This window comes from Camelus ferus, chromosome 25 (genome assembly GCF_009834535.1).
Source record: "Camelus ferus isolate YT-003-E chromosome 25, BCGSAC_Cfer_1.0, whole genome shotgun sequence".
Taxonomy (NCBI): domain Eukaryota; kingdom Metazoa; phylum Chordata; class Mammalia; order Artiodactyla; family Camelidae; genus Camelus; species Camelus ferus.
In genome coordinates, this window is record NC_045720.1 from 3,920,406 (window position 1) to 3,941,199 (window position 20,794).

The following is a 20,794-nucleotide window of genomic DNA, read 5'->3' on the forward strand; positions in this document are numbered from 1 at the left end:
TGCGCACCCACCTTCCCTGGGCCTGGCCACGGTTCCTCCTGCTTGCCATCCACGTTGGTTCACTTGTTCCTTGACCACAGGTATTTACTAAGTACCCACTGTGTGCAGATTCCACTCTGGGGATGGGCAGTCCTAGCAGCCACTGTCCATGTGCAGAGGAGCCAGATGGAACAGGGCAGAAAGAGATGCAGAAAGAAACTGACCGTCGTCCAAGCTAAGTGCTGGGACAGAGGTAGTCAGAGCTCTGGTTCTGGGAGAGAGCTTGTCCGCCTCTCCCGGGGCCCAGAGGAGGGTCCCTACGCGGATCTGGAGAATCAGGGTTGACTCTGTTGCAGCAGAAACTAAGTTACATAGTTTTAAAGGGGACTCAATACGTGTGTTTAGTTTCTGCTCTTCTGAGTGTTCATGCATGATTGCGTCTGTTCTTTATAACCACCTGTGAGAAAGGAATGCTTATCCCAACTGGAATCTAAAGGACGGCTGGCAGTCTATAAGATGCTTTCGGTGCCTCTTTTTCAAAATGCACATTTTCACCTGCTGGAATGTTGTGGCATCAATATACACACACGAGGTGGTGGCTCCTGTATCTTGGCAGCCTGTTAGGGAAAATGGAAATCTGTATCTGGTCTGGTCAAGTGTCTATGCTGCAACAGTGCTCGGTGGTGCAGGCAGGGTGGCCCCAAGTCCCTTGATTTGGTGAAGACACAGCCAGGGGAGGGACCAGCCCCAGGGGACGGAGTGGGTTCGTGGTTCTGGGCCCCTACACAGAGACCCCCCTGAGGCGGACTGCCATTATGGCTGTGGCCCTGGAGCCACACCCCGACAGGACTCACAATTATAAACAACTTCCCAAAAAAGCAAACGTTTCCATGTGGCACAGGGAATGTGACTGCCATGCTAATTTATGCAAGTAATCTTCACGCATCTTCAGATTCCCTCCGACTTCATAAATCTGTTCCAGTTGGAACTCGGTGGTCATTAGGAGTAGATATTTGCCATTCCTTTATTAATAATGATAATTAGGTTAATGGGTTATTTACACATCATCATGGTAATTACCGAGCACATTAAAGAGCTGTTTAGTCACCACCATATTAAGAAGGATCAAATGTTCTATGAATAATAATTAGATGAATTGGCTAATTAATAGAATCATTACTTAGTTGTTTTATTAGTAATAATCATAAGTTATTTTGTTGTTAACATTTAGATGTATTGGCTAATTTGTCTCTCTTTAATTGTTAGATGAATTGGTTAGTTAGATAGTTTTACTGATTATAAAAAAAGAAGAGAAAGTGGAACGCCCCCCTGTGCTGAGCTGGTTTCACACCGTCATTAATCCCTGCTTCATCGATACCAGAGGGGCCTGCAGCCTTTTTGTGACGTTGCGGGGACTGAGAGATGCTTGGAGGTGGAGTCTGTTACCCAGTTCCATTTTGGTAGCACGAGGCGGCCTCGCATTTGGCCCAGAACATCTGAAACCAAAGCCCTACTCTTCATCTCTTTACATCATCACTATTACCACTAGTAAAGCTATCAGTAGTCAAATAGTTTTAGTTTAAAATAACCTTCTAATTTATCGCTTTTAATTCAAATGCTAAAAAAGAGAGACAGGAGACTGCCCTGAGTCAGAGCCCCTGTGAGGACCAGCACACACCCCCCGACCTTTGTTCCCTAAGGAAAGAAGGGACTCTTCTTCGAAGCAGCACTTTATGATTCAGCAGATAAATCCTGAGGGCACCCTGCGTGCCAGGGCCCGGGCTGGCTGCTGGATTCAGCAGGTGCAGACAGTGGTGGTCCCGGCCCTCAGGGAGCTCGTGGGGTGGGGGAAATCAGTGGAGCCCCAGGTGAGGCCAGAATTCATCCTTCAGTCCAGGAAGAGGCTCTGAAAGCATGGCGTACACTGTGCAGAGTTTGGAGGCCAGATTGCTGAGGTGGGTTGGTTTCCGGCAGGGAAGAACTAGAAATGGAGTCAGGGGAGGCCCGTTCGTCCAGTCAACCACCTTGGGTGTTTTCCCCCCGATCTGTGCCTCATTCTCCCAGTAAATGTAGGTGCTACCCCCAAGGACTCGCCAGCACTGAGAGAGCTACACAGAAAACTAGGTCCAGATGCCACCAAAAAGTTTTGTAGACGCGGCCTTTCTCCGCCCTTTGTTGACCACGAGTGCCCCCAGAAGGAGAAAGGGGAACAGAACAGGGGAGTGGCAGCCTTGGCCATTGTTTAGTATTTATTGCCCTCTAGTGGCGACGTGACGTTGTTCACTCTGGATGCTCAGCCGTGTTCAGCCCGACTGACTTCTTCAGATCTTTACAGAGCACCTGCTCTTTGTCAAGACCTGGGCTTGTCACTGTGCAGGACGAGATGCAGCGGGAACAAGAGGGCCTTCGGGGGCATGTGGGTCAGACGAGCTCAGTCACACTGGCCTCGAGCCTGGCAGAGGGAGTGGTTAATTGTGCCTGGGAAATTGCAGGAATTCCGGAAAGGTGGAGTTGTCCATCCGAGGAGGGGCAGGGGAGGGAGGCACAGCTGGAGAGACACATGAACAAAGGCCGGAGGTCTGTCTCCGAGAACTTGCGTGGGGTGGTGATGGACAGACTTGGACAGATCTATGTTATTCAGCCCAGGTGATTCGATGCTGAACGGTGCTTGGGAACCACTGTTGTAGAAGGTTTTGGTTAATGAGTCAACCCACTATGTGTGTGTGTGTTTATTCATGCAATACATGTTTATTTTAAATGTTCAAATACACTAGATAGATACCAGAGTAGATAGTGTAACAGACAGATGTATACCCATCACCCAGACAGTACACATGTTGGCATTTTGTAAATTTTACTATGGATCTTTTCTTTTTGCTTTTGTTCCTTTTTGTTTAAAAAATAAGGTATTTCAAATAAAGCTGCAGCTCCACCCCATCACCGTGTCCCGGACCCTCTCCTCCCTCCAAGCACAGCACCACCAGGGGGCTGCTGCCCGCACGTCCGTAACCCAGGCCATGCTCTTTCTTTACAGGGCCCCCCAGGACCACCTGGCCTCCCAGGCCCCCCTGGACCCGGAGGCCCGCCGGTAAGATGGGTTTTGAGTTTCTCTTCCCAGGGCACTTAGATGGAGATTTCATGGCCCTGGGAGCTGGGGACATCTTTGTGTGTAGCCACCTGTTGGTTCTTTGTCCAGGACCAGAGCAAAGACACAAAGAAGGAGGGCCCCCCAGACACCCCTGGAGCCCCTTAGATCGGAAATATCCCCTGAGCTCATGTGGCACGTGGGCTGGCTGCTTCCAGAGATGCGCTGAAGCAGCTTGGGCTGGGCTTGCCCTGCGGGGCTGCTTCAGGAGTGTGTGGTTTGCCTGAGACACACACTCCCCTCCCCCACTTCAGGACCACCTGGGAAAGTTCCTCTGGAGGCTGAGCAGAGGTGGGGGGGGGGCGCAGACCCAGCCGTGGGCAGAGGGAGGTGGTTCCACCCACCCCACCAGGTAGTAATGATGGTGACGGTGGCCCCGACTGCAGACCAGACAAGCCCTGGGCTGGCCGGCCTGAGCGGTATGACCACTCCACGTTTCACAGTGGCTCACACTGAGGACAGCCAGATGCCCGCCCCCCACCGTGTAACTGCCCTGGGGCCCTGTCAGAGCTAGAGACCTGGGCTCCTGCCGGGAAGAGCGCTGGGAGAGAAGCTCTGACACTCAGAAGAGGGCAGACTAACCGTTCTCATGTGGTTCCCTCCCCAGGGTTTACCTGGAGAGATCGGCTTCCCGGGAAAACCTGGGCACCCTGGTCAGGCGGTGAGTGACCGGGAGCCTCCCTCCCGCATCCTCCCCTCTTCATCGCTCTGTGTCCCAGCGGGGGGGCCGGGCCCTTCCAGCCGGGAAGCTCCATGCCCTTGCCTCCCTGTCTTCCTCAGTGGGGACCCAGCCCCCTGCTCTCAGCCTGACTTCTCGGCTCTGTAGTGTCTGCCACATGTTCTGCCTCCTGAGGTGCCTCCCCCGTGCCCCCAGCGGGGTACAGACTGGAGCACCCTCTTCCCAGGCCACCACTTGTGCTCTTGTCACCCAAAGGCCAATCAGAAAGTCCTTTGCTGCTTTGAATGTGACTTCTTGTCTGCAGGGACACCTGCAGAGGGTCGCAGCAGTGATGGAGGTGGAGACGTGAGAAGTGGTCCAGACGTGGCAGGGCTCCTCCTGCCATCGTCCTGATAGTGCTCCTGCTTGCGCAGCCAGAACCATCCTCGGCATCCAGGCCCTCTCATTTCCTCTGAATCCTGAGGGTGGAGCTCGTCCACCTTTGTCTGTGCGCATAGCGGGTGTGGATTCAGGCTGGGTGTCTCCTGCCGCTTTTGTCTGTAGCTCTTCGGGGCAGGCAGGTAGGGGTGGCCCATGAGCCTCTGATACCCTGTGACCAAGAGGGACCGTCACAGACCTGGCGAAGGCCCTCGGGAAGCCCTGCTCGCCTCAAAGGGATTTCCTTAGCGCTAGTTCTCTCGTGGGGCCAGTGGGTGGGGAAGGCCGTGGCGCCCGCAGCACTGGTGAGGCATCCAGACGTTGGAGGAAGGGTGATGGAGGAAAATCAGACTGTGAAGCACACAGCTGTCCCCTTGTCACCGGACCACTGGGGGCTGTGGATGGAGGCACCCAGGAGGCAGGGACGATGATAGCTGGATGCCGGCACTCCCAGCTCTGCTGAGCTCTGGGTACCACGACGAAGGGTCTCGAGTGTAAACTCAGTGCTGTGATGTGCACTCTCAGGTGTGATCCACATCTGGAACGTCCAGTCAACTGTCACCAGCAGGTGTTCCTGAACACACAGGCAACGCAGTTTCACCCACAAACATTTTCCTACAATGAGAGTGCCGTCTAAGCTCAGACACGTGAATGATCTTGTCTGATCTAATGGTTTGTCAGAAAGCGTATGCATCAGTGTGAGCGTTCAGGAGAGGGCAGGGGGTTGCAGGAAGAAGGAAAGAGTTTGTTTATGGTCTGTGAGGGGAGGCTCTGGCCGCTGAAGGTTGGAAGCTCTGCTCTTGGGTTTGGTATCTTTCATCAAGATCATACTTCCGCTGACCTGAGTGCCCTTGGCCCCCCAGACAAGGCCCTCCCCTGACTCCAGGGGCCCTGACTCCCAGGACCCCTGCTCTGGGGCGGCGGGGCTGTCCTCGCAGTAGACCAGCAGCCAGGCTGGAGACGCAAGGAATTAAGAGTCTTGGGTGGCAGGGGGATCTCTTGGCAGAAGAATTACCAGGTTTATTTTTAAAAGTGACTTTTGCCTGGCACTTAGGGCTATCAAAGCAATAACGTGTAAATATCATCTCAGGCTGGGGCCTGGCTTCCCTTACGTCTGTCTTGGGGGACTGTGTGCACCTGATGCGTCATTAGGGCACAGAAGGGAGAGTGGCACCGGGGTAGCGGAAGGTGGAGCCAGGAGGCATGGGTTTCAACCTCGTGGGTCCCCATTCCTGGGTGTGGGACGTGGGGTAAGTCACTCAGCCCTTCAGAACCGCTGCCTCCTTGCCTGCAGTAACCCCTGTCCTTACCATGCCCTGGGAGGGGGCAGCGCCTCGTATAAAGAGTAGGACACAGCTCCTCGCTGTCGTCAGCAGAGATAAAAGGCAGACTGAGCAGAGCCAGCCCCGTAGACTGACCACCTGCATGTTGATGGGCAGTGGTGGGGGGCGTAGCGGTGGGAAGGGAGGAGACGGCGGCCGAGAGAGGAGAGCACGGGGATAGTGCGGGCGGTGCCCTCCCCAGGGGCCCCATGGAGGCTGAAGGCAGACCTGCAACCATCACCGCCAGGTCCAGCCGACCGCCCTGCGTCCCTCGCCCGGCATTCGCTCCAGGCTGGAAACAGCTCAGTGCCCGGCTGCTCTAACGGTGCCTTCCGTGTTGGTCTGTTCTCTCCCCCTCGGCTCAGGGACCACCAGGAAAGGACGGGCTGGACGGACCCCTAGGCCTGCCGGGACCCAAGGTTGGTGTGAGTCTGGGCACTCGAAACACGGAAGCCAAAGAGATTTTTGATTGTTGGGGAATTCGGAAGCTTGTTGGTGGCCTGGGCCTTGGATCGCGTTTGGAGTCCGGGTCACGCAGGGCTTGGAAATGTTTGGATTTCTCAGTTCAGATGTGGGCGAGCCCTTATTTCTACTTAGGGAATGGGAAGGATTTGGAGGCCTAGGGCTTTTAAATTATTTTGTTAGAAATATGTATTTTTTTTCACTTGCAAAGAGGAAAACCGTTCAGATACTCTTACAAACATTAGAGACTTCAATTTAAAAAAATATTCTGGTGGGGTTCATTACAGTGAGGTCATTAAGAGGAGAGTCAGAGGTCAGCTGTCATGAAACTGGGAAGCAGGTTCACCGTTAGCAACTTCGGATGAACAATTAAAAAGCCATATGACCAGCGTCTTAACAAGGGAGCGTCACACTCTCACAGCAGACACACCTGAGTCAGCGGTCCTGAGAGGCAGCTCGTGGGTGTTGTAAGAAAATGCATCTTCCTTTTCAGAAAGCACACTTTTTCATGACCAGATCCAGAACAAGTATGGACTTAAGTTAATTTTGTGGGCATTTTGTGTAAATATTCTCCATCCTCCTCCCTGATCTTTCAAGACGAAAGATAAGGGCTCACCTAGTGTTTCGTGCCTCAAGAACACGTAGGCACTGTCTTCCTTGCTCTGACTCCCTCGGAAGGGGAAGGGCACCCTTTCTGCTCCACTATGTCTTGAGAGATCAAAAGTCAGAACCAGTTTGAGCTGCTGGTTTTGTTCCCTGTGGTCACACAGGGTTCAGGAAGGTCAGTAGCACCTAAGCGCGAGTGGCTGTCTTCCTTCCAGCCTGTCCCTGGGACCAAGTGTGTCTCCTCCAAGCCCAGCCCCTCCTGTTTACTCTTCTTTGCTTTCCTTCCAGGGAGCCCCAGGAGAGAGAGGGGACGACGGTCTGCCTGGACAGCCTGGCCCTCGGGTAGGGACTCCGCCTCCTTCCCCATCACATCTGTCACTCTAAATGGTGTATTTGGGGTCGTGTGTGGCGACTGACAGAGGGTAGCGTCTGTACCGACGGGTCTGGCAGGAGGCAGCCAAGATCCTTGTAAAGAGGCGGGTTGGAAGGCTGAGGATGGGATCAGGGCGGTCCCTGGTGACACAGCCCGGGATTGGCAGCAAGGGAGAGCCACGCCACCCCTAGGGCAGAGGAGCGAGGGGAGCGTTCCTGAAGCCTGGGGATGTAGCTGGAGGGGAACCCCTGAGAGAGCGGCGGTCTTGGGAGGGAGGACATGGTCACTGTCTGGCGCGTCCTGGGAGGGAAGCGGCAAGGGGACGAGGCCCCCTCCTCTCTCTCTGTCCCCCCGAGCTTTGCTCTCCCTCCAGTGCTCCCTAGCACCTGGCCCTGCAGACAGCTGGGAAGTCTGGCTGACCTTTGTTCAGCCTCCAGGGCTCCCAGCAGGTGTAGACATGTGGAAGGTGGATTCGAGGGGGAAGCAGAGGCCACCCCACGTGCTGTGTGGACGGGGCACCTCCTGTGGGTGTGGGGACCCCGAGCGCTGGGTTCGGATCACTTGGTGCCCCATTTCCCTCCAGGAACCACTGCTTCCCTCAGGCCTTTCCTGATGGGCTGCGGGGTCTCATTGAGTCGTAAGGTCTCAGCTCCACACCCCAGGTTTGGTCTGGGCTCAGAGTGCAGTGAGCACAGAGGAGAGGGCTGGACTGTGTGTGTGGAGGCGTGTGTGTGCGCGTGTGTGCCTGTGTGTGCACGCACACACTGGGCACAGTCTCTGTGGCTCTGGGGAGCCAGTGCCCGGACCAGAGATTGCATGGGGAGCCCTCTCCCTCCCCACGCAGTGCCTCTCACTCTTCCGGGTCAAGAACTACTTGAAGGCTGTGACAGGGTCTTGGGCATCAGTGCTCCCTGCTCCCCGCAGCCCACAGTCCGGCACTTGGTAGGGCCCCGGTCAGGGTTTGCTGGATGGGGGGCTGGATAACAAACTCAGCCCAGCAAGGGCACAGACACAGCCTGGACTCAGCCCAGTGGCAACCCTCTGCTCCCGAGGCCAGACTCCAGTCACCTTGCTGACCCGTGAAGGGCTGACTGGCAAATCCGTGGGCCCTAGTTCCCCACTGTGTTGCTTTTTCAAGAAGTGGTCATTCTTTAGAAGATGCAATTCAAATGGAGCCGAGCAGGCACAGATGACAACGCAGCCCAGCTCTCTCAGGGACGCCCGGGTGGACTCTGCACAAAAGAGCGTCCACTAGGAGACCCCATCTTCTGGGCTCCAGATTCCAAGAATTTGGCCCTCCTGCTTTTTTCCCGTCAGGGCGCAGCGAACCATCCCGCTGCCACTTGTAAGCACAGCCGTCCTTTGTATTTTAAGACCCAACATTCACGTTTTAAAAAAATCTTTATGATGATCCCCAGTGATTGAAATGTAGCGACGTGATTTGCTGTGTTTTGTCCACGCGTCCCCTGCCCTGAGGCGTCGTATGGGGGTGAATCACACAGTCTTCTGAGAACCAAGACCACCTTCCAATGTTTGGGTGAAATTCAGTCATTTTCTGGAAATAACTTAGGGTGTTTGCATAATTGGCTCTTCTTTTCCGTGTTGGACTTCATGGACTTCGTGGAGTTGTGTTTCCTCAAATCTGTGAGCCGGCAAATCCTTCTGGACTTAGACTGTGTAAGTGTCCACGTTCCAGTCTATAGGCTTCGGAAGGAATCTGCTCCCGCCGAGTGCCCTGTGCACGACTCCGTGGAGGAAGGTGACGGATCAGCAGTGCTGGGGCGAAACTAGAGCTGCCTCGGGGATTTCTTCAGTCTCTGCGTCTGCACGTTCTGTATTTGCGCTGACCCCTAAGGGCTGGTTCAGAGAAGTTCGTTACTGCAGCACACGTGTCATTTTTGTGCATTTCTAGTGCGATGTGCTCCAAACGTTTCTCTAGAAAGTTCAAAACTGTGCATGCCTGCAGTTAGGATGCTTTCACATCATACTTCGTAGCTTCAAAGGAGACCTGTCAGGAGGTCTCGTTACCTTATTTTGACAACGTGCCAACTAAAGATGAGTATCTTTCGAAGACCAATATGGGCACGTTCTGACGGCAGTTCTCACGTCCACTCGGGGAGGGGACTGGTTGCAGGACAAGCAGACGCATCGACCCCTGAGGCTCCTGTCAAGAGCTGGGATGCCGCCCAGCCCTGCGGTGGGGGTTATGGCTCAGGGTTCAGAGCACGAATTAAGGGGGCAATTCAGCTGGCCTTCAAAATGCTTCCCCGCCAAACACAGCCCCCCAGTGCCTTTCTCAGGAGCGATTCCCACGGCAAAGGTGTTATCTTCCCAACAGATTTAAAGTGACAGTTTGTATAGCAAGTCTTTGCACAGCTCTGGTTGGAGCAGGTCTTACGAATTGCGCTTGTGAACACAGACTTGATGGGAGACTGGGAGGGCGTCCGGAGTTTCTGTGTGCACTCCCTCCGGACACCCATTCTCCTGCAGGATAAAACGTGTGCTTAATTGCTTGATGCTAAACAATGCTTTTAGTTTCTTTCTTTTTTTCTTTTTCTTTCTCTGTGGTAAGTGGTGGTGTGGTGCAGCCTTCACTGCCAGTGGAGTCCGGCATAGCTGCAGGAAAAATCTTCCTGTGTATGAGCGCCCGCTCATTCATTCACTCACTCATTAATTCATGTGTCCACTGACTTAGCAGAAAACCACATTTCCTTACGGAAATCCACGTAAAGGCCTTACTAAGTAGCATAGTGATGTTAGAAAGGAAGTGTCATTCAAGAAGTTAGTGTTTCTCAAGACACACGGCTGGTTGGAAATTATAGCCCCACCCCCACCCCAACACACACCTCTTCGCATCAGGGACCTGTAGGGACCTGGTAAGCACAGCGGCCTGATGCTGTGGGGTCAGAGACCAGGCCCCTCTGGTCCTGCAGCCCCCACTGCCACGTGACCACAACACGCTCATCAGGAACCTCGTGGCTCAGAGCAGAACTTCATCCAGGCCACTGGAGCCAGGGTGTCCCCGCCGGAGGCTTGCTTTCCAGTAAAAGTCTGGCTGTTTCACAGCACTTCACCCAAGACTGGCCTTGACTGTGACACGCCGGGGGAGAAGGAAATCGAGGAGAAACGGCTCTCACCTGCCTGCAGGCTCCTGGGCCGCGGGGCTGCCTGCGCTTCCGAGTCCGGGCGGCGCCGCGGGCCGGCCAGTCAGCTCGGGCAGGTTCACCCCCAGCTGCGCCGTCGCTGGGCCTGGCCGGGGTCTGGGCGTCCCTCAAGGGGAGTGGAGCTCAGCGTCGGGGGTGGCTCTGGGGCGCATGGATTTTGGGCTCCTCACTGTTTTGAACTGTAAGTGTGTAGATTCAGGATGAATGGGTTCCGCCTGCGTAAACGCTGCCAGGGTGACTCCAGAAGTGGTTTCTTCTGAAGGAGGCGACAGAGCCCGTGGGCGAGTGCGGAAGCCCTCTCTGCGGAGGGCCAGCGCCCCGGTCTTTAAAGCCTGTGACGCCTGCAATACTGTCCTGAGGGCCAAGGGCTGTGGCTGACAGGTGCCCGGAGTGTGTGGGACCAGCTGGGGGTGATGACCGCCCTCTCTGTAATGTCAGTGGAAAATAATGGGCTGTCTGTTACTCCATCTCTAGGGTGAAGTTGGGGAGCGGGGCCTGGCAGGCCGACCCGGAGAGAAGGTCTGTTTGTTCGCTCATTCATTCATTCGTTATTCTGCACTGCACCTTGAATCAGCTGTCTTCCTGGAGTCACTCCATTCGTTCCATAGGCATTTATTTACCCAGTGACTGCCAGCATGCCCTGTGCATGCACTGCAGTGCTGGGTGCTGGGGGCACCACCATCAACCAGGGGCAGCCGAACAGGTGCAGTGAGTGGTGCCGTGCTGGTGAGGGTGGGAGGACATCGGGGAGGCCCCTCCCGTAGACTTGGGCCGGGAGGTGACACTGTGGCTGCTCCAAATGAGGCGTTAGACAACAAGGGAGGTGAAACAAGGGTTCCTGGAGGGGAGAAGAGCGAAGAGAAGGAGCTTGCGGGTCCCAGCGAGCAGACGCTCTAGAACCCCCTTTATTTGCTTCCCGTGTTACCTCCACTGAGCCAGAGGGCCCTGGGGGGCTGCACCGCAGGAGGTGGAGAGCGCACGCCCCTCCTCCTGACCCCCAGGAGTGCCTCCTCACCAAGGACCCACTGAGCAGAGGCACCGTGTTCTTTCCACAGGGAGAGGCGGGGCTCCCAGGTTCTCCAGGATTCCCAGGCGTGCAGGGAGAGAAAGGAAAACAGGTAAGTGGTGGCAGCTTCTTCCCAGCAAGGCCACCTTGCCTGTGCCCTGTGGAGAGCAGCCCCCTTTGTTGTCTTAGACCTTGGGGGATGGGTGACCATTTTGGCTGGGATTAGCGCATATTTCCCCAGCATTTACAGAAGAGAAAAGGAAGGGGGTCAGGCTGCTGTGGTCCATGAACTGAAACATAAGGCCAGTGGCCGAGGGGTCTCCCTGGAAAGGGTGGAGCATCTCCAGGTGAAATTTTTGGGAACAGGGTGGGTGGCGTCATTTGTCAGGTGCCCAGTGGAGAATTAGGGGCTTCGTGTTTAACTGACAGGACATCCCTTGGACTTGGCCTTAGCCATGTCAGGGCAGGTCGGGGAGAAAAAAAGTATTTTGTCCAAGGTCCCAGTGCCCTTACCTGGAAGAGGCTGCCATTACACTCAGTTGAGTTCTAATGTTTCCTAATTTCATCTTTCTCTGTAGGGAGAGAAAGGGGAGCGGGGGCTCCCGGGACTGAAAGGTGGCCGAGGGGAAAAGGTAGGACTGCTGCTGTCACCCTGGCCATCAACCCCACGAGCCGCAGAGCCTCCCCTCCATAGTTTGTGTGCACTGACTGCAGTGAGTGCCGTTCTCGGAGTCAGAGAGGTGGCCTGGGTTACAGTCCTGGTTCCACCCAATGTGAGCATCTTATCTGACCTTGCTTGCCTCCCTTGCTGGCCTGAAAATGGTTCCACTAATATAGGCTGGTATCCACAGGCAGCTGGTTCCAGGAGCCCCTGCAGATACCCAGATCCATGGATGCTCGACTCCTATTTAAAATGGTGGCATATGAGGAATAACGGACCCCTTGGGAGGCAGGGCTGACGGTACCTCTCCCCAAAGGGTTTAGTAAAGCGTAGGTGCTCCTCTGCTTGGGGAGTGAGTTCCTGCGGGCTCGCTGTGCGCCAGGCCCTTGGGAAGCACTGCACGGGTAGTGACTCACGTGATCCCCATGGCAGTCCAGAGAGGGGTCATGTTAGCAGCATTGCCCCAGTTTTCAGATGAGGAAGCTGAGGCACAGAAGACCAAGCTGCTTTCCCGGAGCTGCGGGGATGGAGGGCGGTCGGGTCAAGACCTGAACCTCAGTCTGGGCCCAGCGTCCTGGCTCCTGGCAGAACCACACCTCACACAGGCCTGGCCCGAGGCGGAGTTGGGGCCTGAGGAATGGTCACCACCCGAAGGGCGCCCCCCACCGCCCTCACCCCTCTCCCCAACGGTGCTGTCAACTTGTTCTCCCAAGTGCACACTTTCTTCCCCTCCAGTGTCCTGCTCTCCTTCTGCCCTGACTCCCATCCCCCTCTCCCCGGCTTTGTTCTGTGCAGACCTGCCATCTGTATATAAATAGAGATCCTGGAATGGGCAGGGCTTTGGTGGGTGAGCCATCAGACCTGCTGCTTTCCTGGACTTTTCAGAAATGCATTTTCACTTGAGAAACTCATTTCCAGGATGCGGAGTAGTCGGCGAGACCATTAAGCCCCTTTTATTACTCTGGCAGAATTGCCAGGGCCACAGCAGAATCACAGTCAAGCTTCCAAAGACACTGTCCTGCTTTTCTTTTCCTCCAGAGAAATATGTAACAATAGACAATTCTGGTTTTAAAAAAATCTAAAATAAGACATTAAAGCCGCATTGCCCCGGCTGACTGCCTGTGCATCCTGGCCTCGGCTCTCCTGTCCACGCCCTCCCTCCCGCCTGCTGTGAGCATTTTGGCTCCAGGGCGTCTTGGAAAGTAGATGCAGTAATGCCTTCCCATCAGCTGGGGCCTAGAGAGTTAAACCACGGAGAGGCTGGGATGGGAGCGCAGGCTGGTCACCTTAACTCCAAAACTCACAGACCCTTCTCCAGCCGAGCCTCGGTCTCCAAGTCAGAGAGCTGCCCGGGCCCTACCCCGTTGGCCCCCTGACCCTTCCTTCACCCCACAGCCCTGGAGGTGGGGGGCAGTCTCGAGGCCCTCGGGGTTGGAGACACGTCTCTCCCCAGTCCTCTTCTTGTTTACGTCTGTTCATACGTTTCACTGGGAAAAACCCTCAACTCTGAGCTTGGAGTCCTTTGGACTTTCTAACGCAGGGTCAGTCGGCTTAGATGAGACTGGTTCTGGAGCGTGAGGTTAACAGTGTCAGGGGGAAAACTGGGTAAACTCAGATAACGCAGGTAGCGCTGAGGAAGGATCTTTCTCTCCGAAGCGTCTGGAACAGCCGGGGGAGTGCTGCTCAGTGTCTAAGGGCTTGAGTTCTGAGTCTAAAACCAGGGCGAGCCGTTTGCTGGCTGTGAGACTGTGGGCAGGAGCTGATCGTTCGTTTGTCCACTGATAGCCACGTGTGGACCCAGGCCTGCAACAGGCCTGGCCCTGGGCTGCTAGGAACACAGCTGGGCATGGACATCCATGTGCTGATGCCGTGTTGGCTCATGTGGTACGACAGGCTTTGGGGACCATTCCTCCTGCGTGGAGCAGCCCAGGGACCTCCTTCCTCAGGGAAAATGCGGTAACAGTTTCCTCCTTGTTGTGCCTCTGCTGAAGGTGATCTCACTCAGGTCCCCGTATGATGCTGGGAGCTGTATGTACTGGTATCATTATTTTGCAAAGAGAAAAACAAGCCAATAGAGGTAAAATAATGTACAAAATGGTAGAGTTAGGTTTCAAGCTCAGGTGATTCAACTCCCCAGCCCGTGCTGTTCACAGGAATGCAATGTTGGTCCCCCAGCCCCCTGAGAAGAGCTTGTCCCCTTCAGAGAGGGTGGCGCAGGGCCCAGGGGGGCCTGTAAGGGGGCTCAGGTCTTTGCGCTCCGGCGCAGCGTGGGGTGTTTGCTGCAGCAGGTGGGGAGTCACCCAAGTGTCATCAGCAGGCAGATGGACAGTGGATCAGTGTTCCCACGTGCACCCTGCAAGAGTGCAGAGTGATGTAAATGGCCTGCAGCAACACACGGCAGCGTAGACACTTCTCACAACAGGAGGCTTCGTATACCTGAAATATTTTATAATTCAGCATCAGTCTGTCTATGAAGGTTGATGCTGGTGGGTGATTCTGTTGTCTGGGGACAGGTGTCCCAGGACGAACAGGGTTGGGGGCAGGGTTAATGGTAGTTTATTTTCTATTTCTTCATCTAGGGTGACGCTGGCCCAGCCGGCCCCCCTGGCTCACCTGGAACTGTAAGTGACCCTTCTCCTCCTTTGAATTCCTGGGGCACTGGGATGTCCCCTTCCTCCACACATACCGCTTAGTTACAAACATCGTTTCAAGGGAGTTTGCCAATAGCTAGACCTGTTCCGAGGTCTCATAACCCAAAAATGCATAAGCTCCTCTGAGAACCACCTCGTGTTTATTGGCTGACTTTATTCAGCAATTACAGTTACTGTTTGTCAGAACATTGACTAGATGCTGAGAATGAACACCTGCCTATTGCTTGTGGGGAAACAGAGGTCCAGAGACAGGAAGTAGCTTGTCCGGGGTCAGGCTTCAGGGTGGACGTACAGCCCTGACTCGTGCCTCCGCCGTCCTCGGGTCTGAGGCTGGGCGTCGTGAGTTGGTGTTGAGCAGTGAGTGTAAGCCAGGGCTTTGGAGCTGGAAACAAGTGGGTCTGAACCCCAGCTGCGCCGTTCACCTGCACTCAGCAGCGCTGTGGTCTTAGATATGTTACTCAATGTCAGAAAGACTCGGTCTTCTCAGCTGTCAAGAAAAATGTTCTACCCAGCCAGCTTGCACATTTGTAGTGAAAATTAACTGAAATAATGTCAGATATATAGCTCGGTTTCTGGTACATAATAAACACTAAATTTTTTAAAAACCTGTATAAATATGTGAACATTTTCAGCATGCTTTTTTTCATTTGAATGTTCCTTCCAAGCCTGGGTGTTCTATGCTTTGATCAGATGAGTTCGGGGAAGGTGGACATGGCTCCGGGTGCTGGCCGTGACTGGGCAAGTAGAGGTTGGTGGTTAGGAGCCAGAGCGGGGGCCTGCCTGGAGGGCAGGAGATGGAAGAGCCTGAACACCCAGAAATCCTGCGTGCAGTGCGTCAGAGAGCTGTGCTCTGTGGTTTCTATGTGTGTTAATCATGATTCCTCAACTCGGTCTCCTCCCGACACACACGCCCATCAGCACGAGACCGACCACTCCGTGAAGATGTGGGAGGAATCTCAGAATCACGTGCAGAGTCGGAACTGGTCGTGTACAGTTTTTTGTTTGTTTAACACAGGCAGGCACGCAGAGAGATGAGCGCCGCCATCTGGTGGGAGCGCGTTGGCGCACTTACTTGAGAAGGTCCTTGGTGTTAACAAATCATGAAGTGTCTGCCCATTAGTTTAGAGAGTCTCTTTCTCAGCATCTCTCCTAAGAAAACTACTTGCATTGTGTTTTTCAAAAACTTACAAAAATTTACATTGTGATGTTACTTAGAATGAAAAATTACAGGCAGCCTGCATGACCAGAAGCAAAGAATAACTAGCCCACAGGATAGCCATATTATGGAATCCTATTTCATTAAAATAAATACACTATGTGTACGGCTTTAAAAAGATACCAGTACTCAGGAAAGATAAAGTGGAAGGAGCGATCGGTGAATTACGGCGCGTGTCAAGGTTAGCATGGCTGCTGCCCACGCACGATGCCAGCCCCTGCTCCCGCGTTTGCTGGCTGGGGGGACTTCATTAAGTAGTTTCCTTCTCTGTCCTTCGTTTTTCTTACGAATGAAGCAGGGCAAAAACAGATAAGCTACCTCTCAGACTTCCCGTGAAGAACATATAAGTTAATACATGGAAACAACCATCGATAACAATGCTCGCCATTACTGTTTGTGTAACTCTCACACAAAGTCATGCGTCTCTGCGCATTTATAATTGCATGGAAATATATACAAATGGGTCTAAAAATACGCTAAACTGGAGAACAGGAGACGGGGAGGTAAGGTTAGGAAATCTCTTTTTTTCCTTCTGTTTTGAATTCATTGTGTTTTTTACTAGAACCCGTGATATCCTTTTGTCCATTCATTTTCACTTGAGCCCCGGCTGTGAGCCAGGCATTGGCAAAGTTTGGACCCTGTGGGGCTTACAGACTAGCCAGGAAGATAAACTCTAGTCTCATAGTGCCCCAGATAAACATATCTTGCAAATTATAGTAAACGCATTCACAGAAAAGGGCAGCGTGCATGACACGGGGGTCTAATTTATATTTGAGTGCTGGGAGCGAGGGGGACCTTTAAAGACATGATGTTCAAACTCCAGCCCCACAGGATGGGCTTAGTCAGTTAGATCAAGGGAGGAGACGAGCGTGTTCCAAGCCAGAGGAGCAGCCTGTGCGAAAAAGCTTTGGGGCTGGAGAAGGCACGAGGCCTGGGAAGCATTCAGTGCTGCGTGGAAGGAGGGCCACGCAGGGGCCAGTCCACGGGGTGTTCATCTGCCAAGACAGAGTTCATATCTGCTGAGCTCTCTGTCCCCAGAGCTGAGCTCCTGCAGCTGGCGTCCTCCTCACCTGCGTGGAAGCCATTAGACGCTGAAAGTGAAAAGGGGACTGGTTAGGGACCCAGCCATCCCGGCCGGCCCTGATGATTTGCATGAATGATTGCATTTCGGCCTCACCACACCCTGAGCAGAGAACATCCATCCCCTCTTTACCGATGAGAGTGCAGAAGCTGCTCGCTGTCCGAGGGCACCCAGTGTCAGGTGGGGGCGACGGGATCTGAGCTCGGGCCGCAGGCCTCGAGTTCCCACCCCTAACCACTGTGCTTCCCTGACTTCATAAATCCTCAGGGGCTTTAAAGGAATATGTGATCCTAATTGTCGAAACCATACTCATTGGAGGAACCCTCGGGGCTGCGTTCTTCCACTTGGTAAATCTCTCAGAGGCAAGCTTTTGAAATGAATTCACGTTTTCCCAATTTCTGTGGTTTCCTTTTCAGACGTCCCTCTTCACGCCGCACCCGAGACTGCCAGTAAGTAGCAGTGGCCCCGTGTCCCCCCAGGGTGCTGCCTGGTGTCCCCCCAGCCTGGCTCACCATGTCCACAGGTGCTCTGGGAGCTGGGCTGGGCTGCGTCCTGACTGTCGGCTCCACGTGCGAGTCACGTGCCAGACCTTGTCCTGGCAGCCGGTGGGGCCTGGGGGCTGCCTCCCAGTAGCCGAGGGCAGAGGCCAGCCCTCTCTTTGGGTCAGGAGGGGCTGGTGGCTCCCAGGAGGACAGAATCTCTTGATTTTCAGAAGAGGAAAGAGCAGAGCAGACAGTCGCTGTGGGCGTCAGCAGTGAGGGGGCCCGCGGCTGGAGGAGGCAGGCCTAAGAGGGGCTGCTCAGAGGACAGGGAGTGCCGAGCTGGCTTGGGGCTGTGCCTGATGGAGGGAGAGCTTATGGCTTCTTGTGAAGACACAAACACGAGACAGAAAAGGAAGGTCACCGCGGCTGCAGCCTCTAGGAACCCTGCCCTACGCCTCCCATGAGCGGCTCCAGTGACAACGAGCGTGTTCGGGACCGCTGGTACCCTTGGCAACACCGAGGGCAGCAGACTCGCCTCCCTTGTTCGTTTGCTCTCGGCCGCACTTCTCCGGCATGAGGACTTGCTCCGCTGCACCACATGCGGCAGCCCAGAGGCTTGTGTGGGGAATCCTCCTCCGCGTTTTCACCACTGAGTAGACACGACCTCCGAAGCTAAGACGCATCCTGTGTACAGTGGGAAAGAACAGAGTAGGAGGGAAGAGCGAGCTGGTGCCAAAATCATCAAGGAGCCGGGGGATGTTGAGCTGCTTTGGAGGAAGAGCTGGGAGGAAGCGGGGGCAGGAGGGCCTGCCCCTGGGCAGCGCGGGCTGCAGGGGTGCTGGGAGATGCCTGCGGAAGGGGTGGGCTCGGGGCCCTGGCTGTGTCCTCTCCTGTCTCAGAGGAAAGGCTCAAAGGGACAGGGCACCAGAGCATCCAGCGCGGCAGGCGGGGTGCAGGCACCGCTCCCAGCATCCCTGAGGGCTGCAGATGTGCCGTGTCACAGACGATGGCGCCTGGCTCAGAGGAGTGAAGTGCCTTGCAAAGGGCCCTCCTGAGATAGGAACTGAGATGAAGTTTTCAGCCACAAGGCCCTGGAGGAGCCGCTGTCCCCACCTGCTGCTGAGGTTCAAGCCCCGCCCCATGGGTGGCACCAGCCCCCATCACACTGCCCCACCGCCTCTGGCCTCCAGAACCACATCCACCTCACAGTGCTTCCCCCTCCTCCATCCTCTGTCTCCCTCCCTCAGGCCCACCCTGAGCCCCTGAAGCCTGGGGCAAGTCTGCACATCCAGCCTGTCCTTAAAGGAATTGCTCCATAAAGGATGATTTCCAAGGTGTTCCCGTGGAGAGGCACCTGAGTTGGAGCCCGGGGCCTGTCCAGCCTCCCCTTTGAATCCCAGTGGTGACCCCTTCCTGCAGGGTCTGAGCTTTGCAGAAACCAAGAAGCCATTTTCAGATGCAAAGCAAGGGGATCGTGTCCATGAAAAAAAAAAAGATTCATCGTGGGTTATTGCATGACTTCCTCTGGGGCCTGGCCTCATTGCCATGGTAACCGTGTTTGTATTGATGGTTTTTAAAGATGTTCTTCTGTTTGACTTCTCCCTGTTCCCAGCTGTGTGCCTTTGAGTCCCTGCACAGAGGGAGGGGCCGGGAGACTTAGAGGGTGGCGAAGTTTGCGGCACAATTAAGAAGGGAAACAGAAAGGGGGAGGAGGTCGGGAAGGAGAGCCCCAAACCCTTCTGCTCCAGGATCACGACGTCTCCAGGGGATGTCGGGCACCACAAAGGGGTGGGGGGCTCGAGGCGGTGTGGGGCTGGCAGTTTGTGAGAACAGAGCAGGGACTGCTAGGTGGGTGCAGGTCTGGAGAGGGCAGAGGAGAGGGGGCCCATCCCTTAGCGGGAGGAAGGAGGGGCAGGCGGCCTCTGCTTGGAGAAGTGACAGTTGAGAGTTCAAGTGGGGCTTCGTCACTGGGAGGCTCACAGGTGATTCAGAAGCAGCCACCTTGGGAAGGCCGCCGGACTCCACCCCCTCAGCCTGAGAAGGATTCCAGGACGCCCAGCCAGTGCCCTGCGTTTGCTGAGCCCAGGGGAGGATTTGTCTTGGCTGCCATCACCAGTAGGGGGCAGTCGGAGGAGAAGGAAGCCAGTCGTGCTCACCCATTCCGCATTCAGCAGCTGTCAGTCATCATCTGCTGTGCACCCGCGGAGAAGCCTCTGTCTCTGGGCTCCCGGGCCCCGGGTGGATAATGAGCATCTTGCCTGAGTCCCCAGGGCCCCTCCTCTGGCCTGGCCTGAGCCTGCTCCTGCCAGCCCCAGCGTGCGGGCTCCTCTCCTGTGTGTCACCTGAATCCACCCCGTCAGCCCTTCTGTCTTCACGGATTGTGTCTCCAGAGACTTGAGGCCCAGGCAAAGAATTTTGCAAATCCCCCATGGGAAATTTTCTTGGAGGAAGCAAGAATATTGTTTGGTGACTGGAGCCAGAGTGTGCTCTTCTCAGCTGGTGGGAAATGGAGATTCTGGAAGAAGGAATGAGCGCGCGTCTGTAAGCTCTTCTGTGTCGCCAGCACGAAGCCCTCTGCAAGAGCAATCATTTACTCCGGTCACAGCTCTCCTGTGGGGACCATACAGATTTCACTCGACAGGTGATGCAGAGAGAGAGTGGGGACCGCAGCCCCGGGCCGTGCAGACACTAACTCTGCGATCAGTGATGAGCTTTGGGGAGGCCAGGCAGAAGCCTCTGGGGCAGGGACTCCGAAACCTGCCCACGTGTGGGTACAGGAAGCGCTGTGGGACCCACAAAGGGCTGCGGCCGTCTGTGCTGCTGCTTCTCCGATGAAAGGCTTAGGACTAGCTCGCCCCAGGCTCCCCAATTCAGATGGTAGACTGCCTTGTGGAAGCTTCCAGGGTCCTCTCCAGACGTCCTGGTCTCCTCAGCCTTTGTCTTCAAACTCCCTACCTGCACAGGACCCCCTTCTACGCTCAGGGCAAATGCTCATCCTTTCTCCCTTCGGGCCTTTCTGCAGATGGGGAGCCCAGTGTCTCCCTAAGCAGCCCACTGCCCTCTGGTGGCTCCTTTAGTGAGACCCAGGCCTGGCCCTTCTGCTGCGCGTGCTGGCTGCTCCTCTGCTCTCCCCCAAAGAGCCCGCAGACGCCTGCGCGTGTCCTTTGTTAGTGCATTCTCATTCTGTGTGAAACAGGGAACCCCTACCCATTTTGCAGATCTAGACACTGAGGTCACTGTGGGCCAATACTTTGCCCAAGGTTATAGGGCTGGCGAGCTGGAGACCCGGCATTTCAGGCCAATCTGTGTGGTCCACGGTCCACTGTCCCCATGGCATCCCCATCCCATATGCTGGCCCTACAGCCGCGGGAAGGCAGGGACCTGAGTCCTTCCAGGTCTGCCTTTGTTACGGCATCCTGTCTGCCCACCTTCTCCCCGTCACCTGTGAGGAGCAGGGTGGGGATCTCCTGTCCCTCCAGCCTTCCTGGGAGGTATGAGGGGAGCCCTGGGTGTGGCACCAGTGGATGAGGAGGACCGATCCCTCCCCCAT

At 55.2% G+C, this 20,794-nt stretch overlaps 1 protein-coding gene across 4 annotated transcripts in view; it reads left to right on the forward strand.

Annotated features, from left to right (window-relative positions):
* The window catches only part of COL22A1 (collagen type XXII alpha 1 chain), a 214,286-nt gene that overhangs the window by 113,870 nt on the left and 79,622 nt on the right, over positions 1-20,794 (forward strand). For 3 of the 4 annotated variants that reach the window (XR_004315107.1, XM_032467724.1, XM_032467723.1), the window contains exons 24-32: positions 3,014-3,067; positions 3,732-3,785; positions 5,908-5,961; positions 6,899-6,952; positions 10,622-10,666; positions 11,203-11,265; positions 11,732-11,785; positions 14,394-14,435; positions 17,179-17,211. Coding sequence is in view for 3 of the 4 variants with exons in the window: in XM_032467724.1 (XP_032323615.1) it covers positions 3,014-3,067; positions 3,732-3,785; positions 5,908-5,961; positions 6,899-6,952; positions 10,622-10,666; positions 11,203-11,265; positions 11,732-11,785; positions 14,394-14,435; positions 17,179-17,211 (453 nt within the window). In the remaining variant the exon portion in view is untranslated. The remainder of the gene's footprint in view (positions 1-3,013; positions 3,068-3,731; positions 3,786-5,907; positions 5,962-6,898; positions 6,953-10,621; positions 10,667-11,202; positions 11,266-11,731; positions 11,786-14,393; positions 14,436-17,178; positions 17,212-20,794) is intronic. The other variant, XM_032467725.1, reaches the window with a different exon arrangement.